We start from the raw sequence: 19,742 nt of genomic DNA on the forward strand, positions 1-19,742 counted from the left end.
TGACAGGAGGAATCTAAAATTGAACCTACAACCTTCCAATTACAGGACAACTACTCTGTCTGCTGAGCCAGTCACGCACTAAGACTTAGTGAAGAAACGCATTGTGCAGACGTGTTGTCAGAAAAAGCAGAAGCTTCTTGAAGAGACCCAATTTCAAGATGTTAAAAATGCAAAGTCACATTTTTTTCTTGTCAAAATGTTTTATTGGGGGATTAGTCATGAAAAATCAAAGCATCAACAGTATGTGTCCTGTTTTTCTAATTTAAGCATAAAAATATAGCGACATTGCAAAACTCAGCAACTCGACAATCTGTGAGGAAGACTTTTATTCCACATGTCGTAGCAGTTAATTTGGTGCCTATTCTTCTTCAATCAATTAGATTCCTTCCCGACGCCATGAACAAAATGTGAAAAGTGGACAACCTTAGGAAAAGAGGACGTTTGGACTCTGCTGTGCTAATAGCTTAGCTTAGTAATTGCCAAAAACATATTGGCAGAAGTCAGAGTTTTGTGGATCACAAATAATCTTCTGGATGAAAGACAGTGCACTAAACGGTAACACATAATTTCACAAAACGGGTCGATAATTTGCCTTGAGGAATTTTAATAATCAAGGTACTTGAAACATTTTATGAATAATTACAGCCTGAGTCCTAATATTCGAGAAGTGAATTGACTGACGTGATGGCATAACCGAATAATCTTTTCCAGTTTAGGAGAGCTTTTTTGATGTTACTTAAGTTCTATAGATTTTCACATGATGGCTTTTGTTCCAAAAATGCTTATTTGCAGAATGTATTTCTAATTATATAAACCTTTTGTGTTCGAATTTCAAAGAATTTACAATGGAATGCAGTCAAAGTTTTCCATGGTCTATGGAAGAAGCACAGATTCTGTTGTTACTACATGTTAATAGCAGACTGACTTGGACTCTTAGTTGCTCAATAGCCTAATATTGATCTCATCTGACCAAAGCACAGTTTAGGGTAAAATTGAAGGAGGGCTTGGTACCTTTCAAATGTTTACATTTGTGTGTTTTGTTTTTCAGGACTCTTCAAGTAGTGATGAATCTGACACCTCAAGTGGATCCAGAAAGCGAGGGAATTCGGACTCTTCTGACTCTGGATCAGGCTCAGTCTCTGGGAGTGATACTGGGTCAGATTCATCGACAGACGAAAACAGTAATGAAACTGCATCAGACTATGAGCCCAGTCTCAAATTTAAAAGCAGAAAACTTCCAACCAAGTAAGTGTATTGTTGATGATGAATAGTTGCTGCCAACCAAAAAGAGATTTACAAGATTAGGTCACAAAAAAAACTGACACTTTAGGTTAGGTTTTATTAAAACATTCTTACAAGGACTAAAATGGCTTTGTTTAATCATCTTCCAAAACATTGGAACCTCCCCTTTAACAGAAAGAAATTGCCAACACAACTTGGCTCAGAGAGAGTGGTCATCTGCCTCGGGATGCACCGACCCACCTTTTTCACTTATACACATATCTAAGATTTAGTATCGGTCAATACCTATCAAATACAGAAAAACAGTAGTCAATTGATTTAATTTTTTTAAAAAACATACATAAATGTACTGAATTACACATTTATTTGATAACTCCTGTACAACTGACTGAATTAGTGGGAAACAGTTTCTTTATTAACGATACTAAAACTAGCAAAATTGTTTATATTAGTCTTACATGCAAAGGTTAACCTGAACAAACCTTTAATGAAAAGGTTCAAAAAGTGCAATTGGGAATGCTAAGCGCTGCAAAGTACAGAAAAAAAAATTCTCTTCTGCATCATGAAATATAAAAATTATCCACCCATTACTATCAATTGCATTTATTTATTTTATTCAAATTTAAGATGAAATAAAAATGATTGCTGTTGATGTACGTGCAGAACATTATAAGCAGGAAGTCGTGCTAGACTTTTTTGTTCTCTGCCATTTTGACTGATGGCATTAAAAAAATTGGTCATGTACTATTTTTACCCGTCAAATTATAATCATATTAACATAAGCTATTTAGCGACTTCCCTTCCAGTGATCTATATTGAGACGCCGAGACTTTTAAAACAAAATAAAGAGGACTTTTTTTGTATTTTTGTGCAGAAGCAGCCAAATATGGACTCCATTTATAATGAATGTTTTTTTTTTTTTTTAATGAATGTGTGTTTTGTGGGCTCTGGCTTGTATGTGTAAAAAATGCAGAAAATAAACATAACCCACAAACTGCTGTCAGATTAGCTAATAACAGCAGTAGCTAATCACTTAGTCACAAAATAAACATTAAGCCTGCAATCAACTGAATGTTCTGTTCTTTGTGTGAGAAAGTTTTGGTGTTGAATCCTAAAAGCGGCATTGTTGTTAGTTGCTATGGCAATTAGCCTGTGTGTAGCTAGACTGACACAGGGTGAGAAAGAAGTGGTTTTGAGTTGTAATTCATCTGGTTTTTCTGATTTATTTTCATTTTCTGTGGAGGATAGCACTAAATCAATAATACCTACATTTGTAAGTTTCATTGAGTTAGCAGAATTGTTCAGTTCTTTGTGGTTTCACCTGCACCAAGATGTGGAGCTGGTTTGATGGGAGCTAGCAATAGGTTGCAAAGTAGTGACTGAATGTTTTGCACAGTAACATTCCGATAATAAATGTGCAATATATTGTAATTAGGCATGGTAGTACTAGGGGTTTAATGGTACTCTAAAAAAATCAGTTTGGTATGGACTGATGTTTTAAAAAGAATCTATCCATCCAGCCATAATTTCTTCTAATAAATGTAATGTTCTAATAAGAATCTAGAACTTAAATATGTGGGATAGTTATATTATAAAACAATAAAATCAGTTGAAAGTGTTCAGTGTTTAGGAATTTGTAGGTTGTGGTTATATTTGAGAATAAAAAATCTTTAAGTTACTTTGGAGTGGTTTTGTTATACAAATAGTCTAGTTATAATTGAAAGCACCAATATGGAAATATTATAATGGCATAATTCAGTTTATGTAGAAGCTGAAATAAAACTGATCATACTTGTTGATGACATCAACTTTGAAGAAACCTTTACCACTTTTCTACTACTCTCTGATTTCAGGATGAATTCTCGAAATGGAAAAAGTGTCACTCAGAGAAAGAAATCCCAAAAGTGTTCATCTTCTGAGGAAGAAAATAACTACGCAAAGATAGCATGTGGAGGGCCACGACGACAGGCCACTGTCAACATAAGTTATAAGGAAGATGAAGACATAAATACAGATTCTGATGATTTGGTGGAGGTTTTGGGTGAAGATGTTCCAATGCCTGAGGAGGAAGAATTTGAGACAATTGAAAGAGTAATGGACTGCAGGTTAGGACGAAAAAGAGGTAAGATTATGTCTTTACCTAATCAGTAAAGTATATTATGACTCTGTTAGATTTTACAAATGAATATAAATGTTGAAGGTTAGTTGGGGAAATGGACGGGTTTTGCATGTTTGCTTGGAGGAATCCTGTGCAGTTTTATACTTCTCATCTATGAAATTAAATAAAAATCCAAGTGCGGATGATTCTTAGATATTTTCCCTAATGTGATGTTTAAATTTTTGGTTTTCAGCAACAGGAAGTTCAACCACCGTATATGCTGTAGAAGCAGATGGAGACCCCAATTTTGACTTTGATTCAAATAAAGAGACTGGCGAGATTCAATATTTCATTAAGTGGAAAAACTGGGCACACATCCATAACACTTGGGAGACTGAGGAAACACTAAAGTTGCAGAATGTCAGGGGCATGAAGAAACTGGAAAACTTCAAAAAAAAGGAACAAGAGAGAAAAAAATGGTAAGTGGTCTTTATCTGGGCTCTTCATTTAGGTTTTCTTTGCAGCACTGTATCTGACATTTTGTACTTGATAATGTATGGCTTGGATGCATCTGCTTTATGAAATGGAAAACCATTCCGTAAAGCTCTGTGTACCATTTTGAAGAGTAATAATAATAATAATGCATTTTATTTGCCAGCGCCTTTCGAAACACCCAAAAACATTTTACATTACAAACACAAATTAAACAGTAAAGAAATGGCTACAAGACACAAAACCACAAAATAACTACGCAGTTAAAGTGAGATGGCTTTTGAGTTGTGCTTTGAAGGTCAGATGAGAGTCAATATTACAGATGTCAGGAGGAAGAGTAAGAGAAGGCTCTTTTCCCCTTGGTGCTGAGACGGACAAGAGGCACACTGAGGTGGATTAAAGAGGAAGAACAAAGGGAACATGAATGGGTGGTGATGTGCAGAAGATCAGACAAGTAAGGAAGGACAAGGTTGTGAAATGCATTGAATGTAAAGATCAGGATTTTAAATTGAATTCTGAAAAAAAAACTGGAAGCCATTGAAGTTGTTGTAAAATTGGAGTGATGTGGTGAAATGAGGCTTTTTCAGTAATGATGTGAGCAGCAGAGTTTTGAACCAGTTGAAGTTTGCGCATTGATTTATGCGGGGCACCATATATCAAATTAGTAAAACTAATTGGTAGGTGTAAAATGGTGAGCTGCACTTTTGACAGTCTACCAGTTGGAGCGCTATGGGACACAGGTGCACAGGCTATAGTGACAAAACAATGGGAGGGTGGAGCATTTAACATAGGGGTGTAGATGAGCTCTTATGATCAGAACCATTAAACGGGCTTGCTGCTAATCAAACAAAAATACCGTTTATATGGTGGATTCCCATAGAGTTTAAACTTACTGGGGTTAAAAAGTACATCTCCAGCTTTTTAGAGCCTAGTGACCCAAATGTGGTTCAGAAAGGCATCACTTTCTCTTTTAATGTTATTATTTCTATTAGATTATTCAGCTTTCTTATTTGTTCTTTATGTTCTTCCTGTTTTTAATAGTGTTTTCTCTTGGTGTCCTTGAATGTCTAGAAAGATGCTATAATAACTTAATTGTTTGTACAACACCATGACAGGTTTAATAATGTGACAGAGGAAGTCATCAAAGAGCAATTGAAGCAACAGGGTAATAAAAACAATGATATTGCTAAGCGAGTGAGCAGTGTTTTTGAGATTTATGTTGGATATGTAAAGAATGTTATCCAGTTAATACAGACATTCCAGAGCCCTTGAAAGGAGATTCAAGTAAAAACAGGATGGAGTAAAGTTATTCTTTGCTCTGATGAAACTAGCCATTCGCTGTCGAACTTGCATCCAGGCTGTTGAGGACAATGTAATGCTGCTTTGTCCTACTCTGAACACCAGCATCCCAGAACGACTTCATGTGCAAGAGTTACTGTTTAAAGTGAAAAGAGGCAACTCAGTCTTGGTCCCAGCGTCTGTTGCCAACAACACAAGTCATAATGCAACTTTAAAACCATGCAAGCATAATACTGCAGTTATTCAATAAAAAGGACAAATGAAAAACCTGCAATCAGTAAAATTAACAATAAGATTCTCAGTACTCAAAATTATACACAAATCAAGTAAATCTCTCAGCACTGCCAAAATGAAAAAATAAAAGAGGACACATACAGTTAAAGTCAAACTCAGGCTGCATCAAACCAATTCTGCAGAACACAGGAGGAGGCAGAGGTGATCCATAATTTTTTTAGAGATTATCTGTCTTGTGTTAGGACAGCGAAAGTTTTAATACATATCTAAAATCTTTTATTTTTTTGTTTTGATGACATGCTGCAGCTTTAAGCAGGGATTTGCTGTGAGAGTTCACTGTAGTTGCTACGTCTGTGAAATATCACTTCCAGTAGCGCATAGTGGCGATTCACCGAGAACAGAACCAGCATCTTACACTGCTAGCTTGAAGACTTAAATTATTTTTCAGGTTATTTGTTTAGCTTTCTGATCATGGTGCTAATCCAGGTGAGTGTTGGTGGTTGTACGCTGCTTTACTGGCCGCTCCGGATGTTCTTTTTTCCTGCATTGAGACTCAATGTAGCTAAACTTTGTCATGTGCTTGTTTTTTAAATGTCACATTAGATTTGTTGTGTTGATGCATTTTGACGTGGTTCACCCCCAGGGAAAATTCCACTGCAACACGCAAACTTCCCCGTTCAATGTCAGCCTTGAAGTTCCACACCACATTACTTAGGATTTACTGGTGCGTGCTTACGCAGTGTGAAGGAAAGAGGAGACATGCAGCTGCACATGCAGGCTGTGAATGACACACTGTTGTGAATGTGATCGGTGGCTGAGGACCATGTCTACTAAGAACATGACAAGTGATGGAGTTGTTAAAGTTTCCTCACCTGCCAGCAGTGATATGAGTGATATTTGGGACCTTCATGTACATTTAGATCATTTAACTGGTGAGCAGTCGCTTGTAGTGAAAACAATGCTCAGGGAGAAGTGTAAAGCTTTTGACAAAGATGAAAATGATCAGTGAGGTTTAGATGAGGACAGCCAGCCACTCAAAGCATTTTTACTCAATGGGCTTTATACCAGTGGACTAGAATCCCATTTGGATTCAGCTGTTCAGCCTTAGCAGACTTTCGGAGTAGCCTGGAGGAGTGTCTGTGGGGTTTGAGTGATAATGTCTGCCCACCTTACCTTGATAACAATTTGGTTCACAGCAAATCATTTGAGGACCATGTTGAATATGTAAGAGCAGTCTTACAAAGATACTAGAAACATGGGGTTAAACTTTACTGCTAAATAGTGTGAACTATAATACTCATAAATAGACCTGTAAAGCTTGTCCGTGTTGTGTCCATTGTTGGACACAAAACGGTTCGATCAAACCGTTTTACCTCGTGTGGGCTCTCAGGTTTTGATAAAGGGCCGACAATCGGCGACATAAGATCGTGCAGCGAGCCCTGGGCATTACAACAAGGAAATGAAGGGAGGGTCGGTGGATGGATCTATATATAGATCTTTATATAGATCTATATCTCGATATATAGATCTATATATAGATCTATATAGCTGATGTTTGTTACTCCTAATAGTTTTAAAGAATACAAGGCATCACTTTCTCTTTTAATGTTATTATTTCTATTAGATTATTCAGCTTTCTTATTTGTTCTTTATGTTCTTCCTGTTTTTAATAGTGTTTTCTCTTGGTGTCCTTGAATGTCTAGAAAAATGCTATAATAACTTAATTGTTTGTACAACACCATGACAGGTTTAGTAATGAATTTTTTACATCTGACTTTTAAAATGTTTATTGTGATATAAATGCTCATTCATTTTAACTGTATCTCTTTCTTTAGGTTAAAGGCAGCATCACCAGAAGATCGGGAATATTTTAATTGTCAAGAGGAACTGATTGATGACCTGCATTCTCAGTATCGGCTTGTTGAACGTATCATAGGTACTGTTCTATGATTACTCTGAATGTGTTTGCTAACCCTGAGTTTTGTGATCCAATAAATAATTGAAATGTGTTGTGCAGGACATTCGAATCAGAAGTCAGCTGCTGGTTACCCAGACTACCTCTGCAAGTGGCAAGGTTTACCATACTCAGAGTGTAGCTGGGAAGATGGTGCTCTGATTGCCAAAAAGTTCCAGAAATGCATTGACGACTACATGGGCAGAAATCAGTCAAAGACCATTCCCTCTAGAGACTTGAAGGTAAATTTAGTCCTTATTTTTTCCAACAGCTTTGGCAAAAGTTTCAGAGTAAAATGTATGTTCTGTAAAACATCTTTTTTTCCCGTGACACATCATCAATGAAAACAGATTTACTGTACAAACCACTTAAACCTGGTTTGTTGAGTTATGTCCATTCTATTGAAATGTATTTAGTTTTGGTTTTTAGAAGATGTTTTTGGATATTAGCATTCCAGTTAAAGAAATTCAAATGAGGATTTTGTTTTTTAGTTGATGAAACAGAGACCCAGATTTGTACCAATGAAGAAGCAGCCAGTTTACATTGGAGGTGACGGACTGGAGCTCAGGGACTACCAGCTGGATGGTTTAAACTGGATGGCCCACTCCTGGAGCAAGTATGACTCAACAGTCTTTGTCGTTCAGTGATTTATCATGCATCTTAAATGGGAAATCTTCTCATTTGTCTGGAATGTCTTCATCTATCAGTGATAAGGATTGCTACGGCTGGCACACATTACTCAACTCTAGCTTGAAGTGAAAAACATTTTGCCAGCTTCAATCTGAATATCTAAATGTATTAGACAACAGGAGAAAATAAGGTTTTGTTTTAAATTTTTTAGATTTCATAAATTGTATTTATATAACTTAAATAAATAAACGAAAACTCCTGATTCAGTGCATATGAGCACCGGTGACAGAGTAAAAGAGTGTGCTTTTGTCCAGCTCTTGTCAACTTTGCCGTTGGTTCTTTTGAAAATTTGCGAGCAACCACTGAGGGATCGTTCACAACATGATCTGACTTTACTTTGAGAGGCTAATAAAATCAATAACATTAACTCCATATTTCTATATGAATACAATTTTTATTCTGGTGACCATTTATAAAGCAATGCTAAGAAAATCCCTCTGTTTTGAAGTTGCATATTTGTTTGGCCAAACCCAATATGAAAAAGCAAAATATGCCAAATATAATCTGTGCTGATGTTATGAGGTATTTAAAAATATTTCACCTACCCATATTGCAGTGAAATTAAGCCAACTGTTTCTCAGATGTTTGAGGAGTGATCAGTTCCTAATGACTTAACTTATTGGTTTTGCTTATTGGAATATATAAATGAGCTAATTTAACTTAGATATTTTCTTAGAAATTCTCATACTTTTGATTGTTAAATAAACATTTCCATTTTTCTTCTCTTCTTTTAATTCATAGAGGCAACAGTTGTATTCTTGCTGATGAGATGGGCTTAGGAAAGACCATCCAAACAATCTCTTTCCTCAACTACCTGTTTCATGAGCACCAGCTGTATGGACCATTTCTTCTAGTGGTGCCTCTTTCTACACTTACATCTTGGCAAAGGGAAATACTGTTGTGGGCCCCTGGGATGAATGTTGTCGTCTACCTTGGAGACATCAACAGCAGAAATATGGTAGGTTGATGTCGAGTAGAAATAGCATTTCAGCCATTTATTTACCAACGAAAAAAGTTATGATCTGTTTTTTATCGAACAGATACGAACACATGAGTGGATGCATGTCCACAATAAGAGATTGAAATTTAACATCCTCCTCACAACGTACGAAATTCTTCTAAAAGACAAGGTCTGCTTCATTTCTAATCCTATCTGTATATTTCTTTTTTTAAGCTATACATAAATATCTTTTTGTAAGCAAACGTGTACCTATAAAATGTTTGTCCAGTCATTTCTAGGTGGTGTTAACTGGGCCTTTATTGGTGTGGATGAGGCACACAGGCTGAAAAATGACGACTCTCTTCTATACAAAACAATGATTGACTTCAAATCCAGTCACAGGCTTCTAATCACAGGAACACCTCTTCAGAATTCCCTAAAAGAGCTCTGGTCTTTGCTCCACTTCATTATGCCTGAAAAGTAGGTTGTATTTATTTTCCTTGGTTTAAAATTTTTCTTCATGGTAATGTTGTGTACTCTGTTCACATGCATATGCTTTTGTTTTTGCTAGTTAGGACTATTTCAGTCTAATTTTGTCATTGATGAGACAACAAATGTTATGGATTTCCCTATCAATTTTTGTTTTGATTAGTCAGCAATTATGTAACTCACCTCTTTCTTTCCACCTTTTCTTCTCAGTACTGGTACAATCCTGAGCCTTCTCTAGTTTGTTGACCTTGAAACCTCACCTTACTATCTCTGCATTGTCATGTCTTCAAGCAGTAAAGAAAATGACTTGTTAGATGCAGCTTATTGCTTTAAGAGCCGTTTAGATCTGTAAGGATTGCCAAGCATAAAACCTACTAAAATGCTGAAAGCTTCTTTCCTGAACTGTCACAATAACAAATTTTGGTGTACAAAATTTGTTACAAATTGTCCCTGAAGTTATAGCGATAAATTATAACATTATTTTTGTTTGGAATCCATTATCAAGTAATATAACTGTAATGGCACAATAATGCAAGAACACATTCTCAATAATTAATGAAGCTTAAATTCAGGTGGATATTTAACCCCGGAACTGAAAAACATCTTAAATATTTAAATAAATCAACAAAATAGCAGAAACACCAAAAAAAAAAAAAAAAAATAATGAAGTTCTTAAAACAAAAGTGAGTTGAAACCAAATAACCAGACTGAAAACATTTGTGATCTAGTTTTGGTAGAGGGAAAGAAAAGAAGAAAAACACAATAAATCATACAAATGGAAATTGAGGTTGTTTGAATTTATCAGTTGAGTGATTAATTTATTGCTTATTGTAACAGGCCTAAATATGTTTTTCCATGTGGGATAAAATTTTCACTGCTCAAACTGTCATGAATAATCTTTGAAAATAGAATAATTCAATTCAAGTTTGACCAGTCTATTTTGTTGTCATAAAAAAATTGTGCCAGACTAATTTAGACCAATGTCTTTAAAAGTATGAGATTGTGAAATTAGTTGTCTAATTAATTTTTGTATTTGGTACTGCTTGCAATGTGTACATAAATTTGGGCTGGATGATACTACTAAAAACGTAAACTTCCTATCAGTCGATGCTGATAATTGTCTAGCAATAATTATTGAGTAGTTTTTTTATTTTTGTCCTAAATGTTTGAAATGCTAATAAAATGGTGCCGAGACTTTTCTTTGTTTATCCAGTTTCACTCTATGCCATTATCTACTTTTAAGCCATTACGAGGCATAGTGGCCAAACTTGAAGCTTCTGCACAAGTTACTTAACGGGTTGTTCCAGGTGACCAAAAAGTGAGTGCTTTGATTGATGCCGCCCACCTTTCTTAGCTCACCGTCAAAGGTTGAGCAACTAAATTCTTTCTGCTGCCTACATCTCCTAGAATGTTGTCCTGAATCGGAGTTCAGTGAATTATCCATACATTGAATATTCTATTTTTTTTTTTTTTATCGGAACAAAAATGTCAATTTTAAACACTTTCCAGTTTGAGTGGTGCTGCAGTTCGCTTCAGAAATTCAGTCGCCACAGTGCACAAGGCTGCCAATGCGCAGCAGCCTGGCAATGTGATTGGTTTGTGCCCCTGGCTTTTTCCCTCCGCAATGTATCAACCATGAACTTGATTTTCAGGAAGGACTCAGTTCCACTGGTGTCCACTGAAGCAAAATGCGACACAGACGCATGCTATTACTGCGATGCTGGCGGCCCACCATGCTTATAATACACTGGGAAAAACCTTGAAGTATTTTGAATTGAATTGAATGGAGATGATAAAGTAATTTAATTAATTGAAACTGCTTGTGACAAATGTCAGAGTTATTATTAAATATGAAAATTCCAATCTGCATTTCAATCTACCTTGTTTTTGTATGTTTTTTATTTCAAAATAAAAAAAAACACACAAAACACTATAAATTTAATTTATGTAGCAGTGATCAATGAAGGTCTCAAGTTAGTTAACAAAAAAAATGTAATTCAACCCAATCAAGACCAGCCAAACCAAGTTAATTCTGAGCATGCATGTAGTGACAGTAGATTGATAAAACTCTCCTTTAACAGGAAGAAACCTCCAAAAGAACCAAAACTTGATTTGGTACAAGCGTCAGTCTGCCAAGGTTTAAAGCGCAGAGAGCATCATTAAGACCAGGGGTCCCCAAAGTGGGTCCTCAAGGGCCGACATCCTGCATGTTTTAATTCTCTCCCTGGTTTAACGCACCTGGATCAAATGATGGCTCGTTAGAGGCCTAAGAAGAACATTGACATGCTGAAAAGGTTGTTGGTACCACCAAGGAGAGAACTAAAACATGCAGGATGCCGGCCCTCGAGGACTTGACTATGGGGACCCCTGATTAAGACCCAGGAGCACACCATGCAGGTCCCACATACTGCTGTGGAGAAGTTTAGGGTTAAGGTTATAACCCAACCCTACCCAAGACATGAGGTAATCACATGCCAATGAGCAACTGTAGTCAGCTGTCAATCAAATCACTGCAGCGCTTTACCTGGCTCGGCACAGCTAGTACTATCCCTAAAGAAGGTAAGAAAATCACAGAACAGCCGGGCAGAGCTGCGCCTGATCTTCTAATGGCTGACCTGTATCGTACCAGTTAGATGCACTCTAGTGGAAAATTGCCTTGATGCTTCAGACTTATTCTGACTAGTGGCCAATGTTTCATAATTAGGTTTTAAGGTGGTTCATAGTTTTCTTAAAGGTGCTTGCAGAAGATGTTTCTGCAACTGTGTTTTATCATAACTTACTCCAGTGAAGCACAAGACAAACTAGCTTTAGCTTTATTATAGTTCACAATAGAAACCATCATTATTCAGATATCTTATATTCCACTTGTTTCTTTAAGGTTTCACTCCTGGGAGATGTTTGAGGAGGAGCATGGAAAAGGCAGAGACTCGGGCTACACCAGTCTCCACAAGGAGCTGGAACCCTTCCTGCTGCGTCGTGTCAAGAAGGATGTCGAAAAATCTCTGCCAGCTAAAGTGGAGCAGATTCTCCGAGTGGAGATGAGTGCTATCCAGAAACAGTACTATAAGTAAGAGCAATGCAATCGATATTCTTTTAGAAAATTTATATTTAATTTCAGTTTAAACTACTGCTTACTGTAAACACTCACTTATCTGTGAAGAGAATCAAGAGCTTTTGTATCACCAAAATACACTGAAAAAAAATATAAACCCCCCATGTCAAATATAAGAGTTTTATGCAGTGATATCATAGTATGCCCATTTGTAGCGGATTGACAGTCCTTTGAACAGGATGAGGGTCAGCCTGATTTTGACCAAGTTGGCTTCTTGTAGGCAGTTACGGACAGTCTGAGGTGTGAGGTCTGTTGTGCAGAACAATAGTCTCATCAGCTGTGTGTCTCGCTGGTCTTAGCCGATCCAGCAGATGGACGAGTCGGATGTGGCGATCTTGTATTGGAGTGGTCAGACGTGACCGATGAGGTTGATTTGCAGTCGTGCCAGTCTGTTGGAAACAAACTCTTAAACGGCCTATGGTCTCATTATGGACATTGAGCCGTGCAGCTACTTTCCTGGTGGACGTCCCTGCATCCAGCATGCCAATGGCATGCTCCCACATAACTTGCAACATTTAAGGCATGACTTGTGACAAGATTTGACATTTTGGGGTGGCCTTTCCTTGACCCCTTTCCAAGGATTGTCCAGTTATTGTTCGTTTTGTCTAATCATCCATTGGACATGCTCCACCCATCCACTAAGTAAAAAGATAAACAGTAATGCTCACTGATAGGAAGTTGGATTAAAATTTTACACAAATCAAAAGAAATATTGTTTTTGTACAGTAGGGTTAGGGTTAACTACTCCTGGCAACAATATTTGATATGGGGTGTTTATATTTTTGTTCAGCGTAATATAAATAAGATGGTAGGAAAATGTCGCTCTCCAGCTCTGTCTCTTTTAACTTTAATTTTATTTATCTTTCGGTTTACCTATACATGGGTACTAGAAATGTACAATATATATGGAACATGGTAGAAACAATAGACATTTTGCCTATGATAGAGATTCCTGGAAGTGTGTGCAGACCAGCTTACCATCTTCAATACACCGTACCAGATCATCGTTACCCTACCATAAAGATGGTAGGGTAATGATCACATGTCTCAATAATATTGGCTGTGTATAGGTTGCCAAACTCATTAAGACTTTAACTACCTATTGTCCACCATCATCACTTCATGATGGTAGAATAACACCCTCCATCGTGAAGTGCTTGGAGACAGTGGTTAAGGGCCACATCATTTCCATACTGCCTCCATTATTTGACCCATTCCAGGCTTAGATCTTTCAACATTTTGTCGAAAGTTGCTGGAGTTGTTTTGTCAATCTGTTGTTGCCAGCATCTTGTCATATGCAGTGGTGTGATGGGGCAGAAGCATTTCCCTGACTATTATGGAGAATTTGCAGCTGATGCACATTGTCATCAGCTGCCAGAAAAGTGGGTTCAGTGGGAAACCTCTTCTTCCACAGTGCAGGGCCAACAAACTGATGAGGGACTCCTCTGTCTTTTGTCATGCAATTAGACATGGAAACTTTTATGCCTTTTGATTTTACATGAAGTGCTCTCCAAACAGTAGTATGATCAAATATGCTTCTGATATTCAATAGTAATTTCATCAGTTTTTGGTTTGTTGAAATAAGGGACTATAAAGCTGCTCCCTCTTTTAGTATTATGTGTACAAGTTATAATCTTTACCTTTTAAATGTGTTTTTGATCAGATGGATTTTGACCAGGAACTACAAAGCTCTGAGTAAAGGCACAAAAGGCAGCACATCTGGCTTCCTGAACATCATGATGGAATTGAAGAAATGTTGCAATCACTGTTACCTTATCAAGCCTCCTGATGACAACGAATCTCTGAACAAAGTGGAAGCTTTACAGGTGAGATTTATACATGAAAATAAAGTGTAGTAAAATGCTGTTTCTTTAAGGCATTAATTTTGATAAATTAATTGCATAGGTTTCAACGCATAAGACCTTTTTTATGCAATTCTTTTATTTGTCTTTTTTCATATTCCTGTGTTTGTGGTATGTCTGTCCAAGCGACATAAATAACAAATAACAGTCGTTATTTATATGTTTCTGGTGTGTTTTGTTGTCAGTGTTCTTTGAGTTATAGTCCTGCTGCATGGTAAAATTCCTCCACATTAGTTTGTATCCATATCTCCATAAATTAGCAGACAAATTGTTTCTGTACACGTGGGAATACATTTTGCTGCTGCCATCATCAGTTATAATGGCATCAGCTGCCTGTAAAAATTGTCAGTAAAAATGTACGATCCTCTTCAAGAAGCAGCCATGCCCGATCCATGACAATACCTCCACCATGCTTCCCAGATAAGATTGTGATCAAAAGCAGTTCCTTTCTTCTACACACTTTGGCACTTTCCATCATTTTGGTAGAGATTAATCACTTTTGTTTATTGTAATCCCATAAAATTGTATTCCAGAACTGGAATTGTATTCCATGTTGCACATCCCTATCTTGTTTCTGTCCATTTGTGAATGGTCAGACTTGTCTCATCTCTATGGGTTTATGACAGTTTTCTGTGAAATATGTTTGTTCCCAAAGAGGAACTTAGCATTTAATAGAAAGATGGATTTATTATCTCACTTGTAAAACAGATATTATTGTTGCCTTTTTACTGAATTGTATTGTCTACTACAGTATTTTTACAGTATTTCAAACTGTGAAAATATCTAACTTTCAGTAATGACCTCTTAATAAGCTAAAAGCAAAATTTTTCCTCCTTAAAGCAACTGGTCCGCAGTAGTGGAAAGCTTGTGCTATTGGACAAACTGCTGGTTCGTTTGAAGGAGCGAGGTCACAGAGTTCTAATCTTCTCCCAGATGGTACGGATGCTTGACATTCTGGCTGAATATTTAAGGAGCCGGCAGTTCTTCTTTCAGGTATTTACACACAATGCTGACCTGATTTTTATGCCAGATATGTCAGATACCTGTACATATGTCTAAAGAACCAGATGAAATTGAAAGTAACGGTTTGTTTTCATTATTTGTAGAGATTAGATGGCTCCATCAAAGGAGAAATGCGGAAACAAGCTTTGGATCATTTTAATGCCGAGGGCTCAGAGGTATTCTGTTTGATACATTGAAAGTAATGAAATTAAATTTAATCGCTTGACTAAAAGTGAGTTTCATCCTTCTTGCTCAGGATTTCTGCTTCTTGTTATCTACACGTGCGGGTGGACTGGGTATCAATCTAGCGTCAGCTGACACAGTGGTGATCTTTGACTCAGATTGGAATCCTCAGAATGATCTTCAAGCTCAGGCCAGAGCCCACAGAATTGGACAGAAAAGACAGGTGAGCATAAATTGTCTAAATTGTCCATTCCTGCTTATATTTGACTTTTGTTTTGAAAGCAAAGCAAATGGACTGGTGTAGTTAGTGCTTGAAGACTTCTGATTTGCATGTGTTTAATGAAAGTTAAAAATTGTTGGCAGTCAATACACTGGTGAAATAAAAAAAGAGAAACATGAAGGGAGCATATTTTAAAAAGATCCAGGACTCATTAAACATGTTGACTTAAATATGTTGCAATTTTTGTGATATGTCAAAATTCATAATTAGCCTACTTCAAAAATGTCCATCTTTTGTTGTATTTTTCAATCCTGGAGCGCATCATTTTGTCACTGATGGGTTGATGACGCGTGTTTGTTCATTTTGTACTGGAGTCTACAGAGGAAACACAGGAAGGTTAACTTTATCGGACTAGTAGTTTATCATATTCCATTTGAGTGGTGTAATTTTAGATAATTCCACACTGTGTCACTATCGACAGTGAAAAAAAATAATAATAAAGTGAGGGGAATCTTGATAATTTCCCACATGAAAGAAAGGAAAGAGTGTGAGAGCCAGAGTGGAACACAGCAAAGTACCTAATTCTTACCTGGTCTCAACAAATGAGTGGTGGAGCGCATCGTGGCGATACATAGCTAGTTAATTGTGTTTCTCAGTGTGAGAAATGAAGGTGTCAAATCCCATTGCTAACGTAAACACAAAGCTATAAATGGCTGGGCAAGGTGAGAGTTCATCTCTTAAACTAACTTAAGATGAATACATAAATTGAAAGCTGGAGTATAGACATTTTTATAAGCGTATATGTAAGCCTGTCTCTATTATTAAATTGAATGTAATGTCAGACTTTTTTACAAGTTCTCAGGTTGACTTAGAAAGTGAGCTGTTACTGTTACAGGTAAATTTTCTAAACTACAGAACAATAATTGCTTAAATATAAAAAATTGCACTGATGTTGATATCCAATAGTAACTCTGCTGTTATATGTTATATTTACCAATCTCTCCCCCGATTAGTCGATTTATCGACAGAATAATCGATTATTAAAATATTCATTTACGACAGCCCTACTTCATACCAGTTAATTATGACAATATATCCACCAGTGATACAGCAAAAACAAGGCCCCATTTGACAGAAATTGCTGATAAGATTCCAGCTCTCCTGAGCTGTGATGTGGGACTCCTTATTGGATTCAAATATTCCAGTACTTTAGCACCAAAACAAGTTGTACTCTTTGAGCCATATACAGTTATTACAGACTTAAGGTGGAGTATTGATGGAGGCTTCACACCATCACTCAATGTAACAAAGTCAAGTTTGTGTCACAGAGTCTCAAAGGAATTACCGTCAGTTACTCCTTTGGATGTCATTAATTTGCCAAAGTCAGATTTCAGGGACACAGAAGGAAGTGACAATATGTTCTCAAAAGAGGATGTCATATTTTTGGACATACTCAAGGAAGGAAATAGGAGAAATGAACAAGGATACTTTGAACCCTTCAAACAAAGGCCACACTTGCCTGACAACAGAAAGCTTGTTGAAATCAGAAAGGTTCAACAAAGAGGAAAGCTACAAAAGACAGTACATAACTTATATGAAGGCCATCATCAAAGAAGATGGCATGATACAAAATACAAAATAAAAGGAAACAAGGAGAACAATGGCATATTCCGCAATATGGGATTTATTACCCCAAAACAGCCCACTGAACTGTGTTCTGTTCAATTGCACTGCAAAATACAATGATGCAAATCTAAATGATCATCTTCAAGGGACATATATAAATAAGCCCAAGATGCTTATATATATTATAAGATAGCTTATAAGCCCAAGATGCTTATAAGCCTCTATCAAATTAACTGGAACAACCCCCTGCCAAAATTACAGAAAGCAAGATGGGAGAGCTGGCAAAATGATTTTGAGAAGGAGGAAGAGCAAATAAGTGATCCAGTTCCAGGAACTAATCAGAGGAAGAAATAATAAATATAAAGACAAAGAAAATCATCTGGATGTCATCAGGGAGCTAAGAAAACTTCATGGGCTGGAGAGTAATATTGTTTTGGGCATTGACGAACTATCACCCACACATGAACAGAGTCTTGCCAGAGTACTAGATACTGTTACTGGCAATGATGGACTCATAAGAAAATCTCCTTTAGAGATATTCTTATCTCTAAAGGAGAGCGGTGACCTAAGCGTTCTGTTGTGGAGCGTCCAGTGCAAAAGCTAATTCTGATATGAGAATGTTCATAATCTAATAACTACAAATGGTTACTGTCTGTAGAAAATTTTTTATCTGTGGAAGTCAGCAGAAAAAGACGAAAAAGTCATATGAGTCTTGATTTATTCTCAGTGTCTTCCAACCAAATCCCAAAATAGAATGAAGGACAACCGTTGGCTTCTTCTCCACCTCATCTTCTCCCCTTCACAATAAGAGCATACATTATTGGTGTGAAATATATAAATTGTATATGCCACAAGATCTTGTTTTGATTCAACCAAACACTTATATTTTTGGTGGAAGTGTAAATAACCCCAGGTGAAGGTCCTCATTTGTTGTATTCCCTGTTGGTGCTTGTTGCCTTTGTTTTGTTTTGTGTAGCATATGATTGACTTCCGGTGTTTGATTTGATGCTTTTATTTTTATGAGTGAGCATCTGCTGTTGTGGAGCATCAACTTGGCAACAGCAGTGTTTTAAAAATGTATCTTACTAGTAGCCCTCTATCAAGGTACAATATATGTTTATTTTGTGAATGAGGATATTTCTATTGATGATCGGCTGGAATTGTGAATTTGTTGTTATCAAATAGGCTATAGTATTTCAATCAGAGATGATATTTTTAGTGGTGCGCGTTAATTTTAGTTTTCAAATGTTACGGTTGTAAAAGCATGGTTTGTTGCTTACACTGTCTTTTTTGTGTGTGTTTGTACAGCTCTTACGGTGAAACTCATGGTTTACTTCCAATAAATCTGTTCATCAGTAAAGCCGCAATCCTTCATTTTGGGGGGGCAGTCTGTATATATGTGTGTGTGTGTTTATGTGAATATTAAAAGATTTAGTGTAGCAGTTAATCTTTCTAGTGATGTCTTGGTTTTTTCTTGTCACAAACTCTGATAGTTAATGATGCAAGTAAGGAAAATATCCTAGATGTACTTAAATTGTTTCTGATTACTTTTCAAACATAATTCATTTTGTGTTCTTCCTTGACAATTGTACAATGTTTTTTTAAATAATTTTTTTATGTGGACTGGCAGGTAAATATCTACCGGCTGGTGACAAAAGGCTCAGTGGAGGAAGATATCATTGAGAGGGCAAAAAAGAAAATGGTTTTAGACCACCTCGTCATTCAAAGAATGGACACTACAGGAAAAACCGTCTTGCATACTGGATCTGCACCCTCTAGGCAAGCTGCTTCACTTCTTTTTCCTGGCTGCTCTGATAACAAAAATGTTTATAATTTTTTGTAACACTAATTGAAATTAGCGTTACAAAAGTAACAATGATCACTACATCTAATGTCAGTGTTTCTTGCACACAGCTCAGCACCTTTTAGCAAAGAAGAGCTCTCTGCAATTCTGAAGTTTGGTGCTGAAGAGCTTTTTAAAGAGCCAGAAGGTGAAGAGCTAGAGCCTCAGGTATGTTGTACAACAATTACATTACTGTAAAAGTGATTATGGTAGTGGAACTTTCAACTTTTTTGCACAAATTTTATCAAGAAACCTAAATATTTTGTACTTATAGATGTGAGGGTAGGGCTTTTGTGGCATGTTTTTTGTAAGCCTACAATACATACATCACAGAGAAAACTAAACAAGATTCCACAATATGAAGGTGTGGTTAATATGCTGTTACAGTCTAATTGTACGTGGAGGCAGTTTGACAGTAGGAAGCACAGCTCACTGCACAACGAATACAAGCCTGGC

The 19,742-nt window shown here is 36.7% G+C and overlaps 1 protein-coding gene across 1 annotated transcript in view; it reads left to right on the forward strand.

The window, feature by feature from the left end:
* The window catches only part of chd1 (chromodomain helicase DNA binding protein 1), a 63,012-nt gene that overhangs the window by 8,186 nt on the left and 35,084 nt on the right, over positions 1 to 19,742 (forward strand). The window contains exons 4-19 of the mRNA XM_055024851.1: positions 1,049 to 1,245; positions 3,096 to 3,364; positions 3,594 to 3,819; positions 7,201 to 7,301; positions 7,383 to 7,561; positions 7,811 to 7,935; positions 8,751 to 8,967; positions 9,050 to 9,139; positions 9,239 to 9,429; positions 12,317 to 12,505; positions 14,214 to 14,376; positions 15,253 to 15,405; positions 15,519 to 15,590; positions 15,671 to 15,820; positions 19,074 to 19,222; positions 19,358 to 19,454. Of these exons, the coding sequence (XP_054880826.1) occupies positions 1,049 to 1,245; positions 3,096 to 3,364; positions 3,594 to 3,819; positions 7,201 to 7,301; positions 7,383 to 7,561; positions 7,811 to 7,935; positions 8,751 to 8,967; positions 9,050 to 9,139; positions 9,239 to 9,429; positions 12,317 to 12,505; positions 14,214 to 14,376; positions 15,253 to 15,405; positions 15,519 to 15,590; positions 15,671 to 15,820; positions 19,074 to 19,222; positions 19,358 to 19,454 (2,568 nt within the window). The remainder of the gene's footprint in view (positions 1 to 1,048; positions 1,246 to 3,095; positions 3,365 to 3,593; positions 3,820 to 7,200; positions 7,302 to 7,382; positions 7,562 to 7,810; positions 7,936 to 8,750; positions 8,968 to 9,049; positions 9,140 to 9,238; positions 9,430 to 12,316; positions 12,506 to 14,213; positions 14,377 to 15,252; positions 15,406 to 15,518; positions 15,591 to 15,670; positions 15,821 to 19,073; positions 19,223 to 19,357; positions 19,455 to 19,742) is intronic.

This window comes from Poeciliopsis prolifica, unplaced genomic scaffold, assembly GCF_027474105.1.
Source record: "Poeciliopsis prolifica strain line A6 unplaced genomic scaffold, Auburn_PproV2 SCAFFOLD131, whole genome shotgun sequence".
Classification (NCBI taxonomy): domain Eukaryota; kingdom Metazoa; phylum Chordata; class Actinopteri; order Cyprinodontiformes; family Poeciliidae; genus Poeciliopsis; species Poeciliopsis prolifica.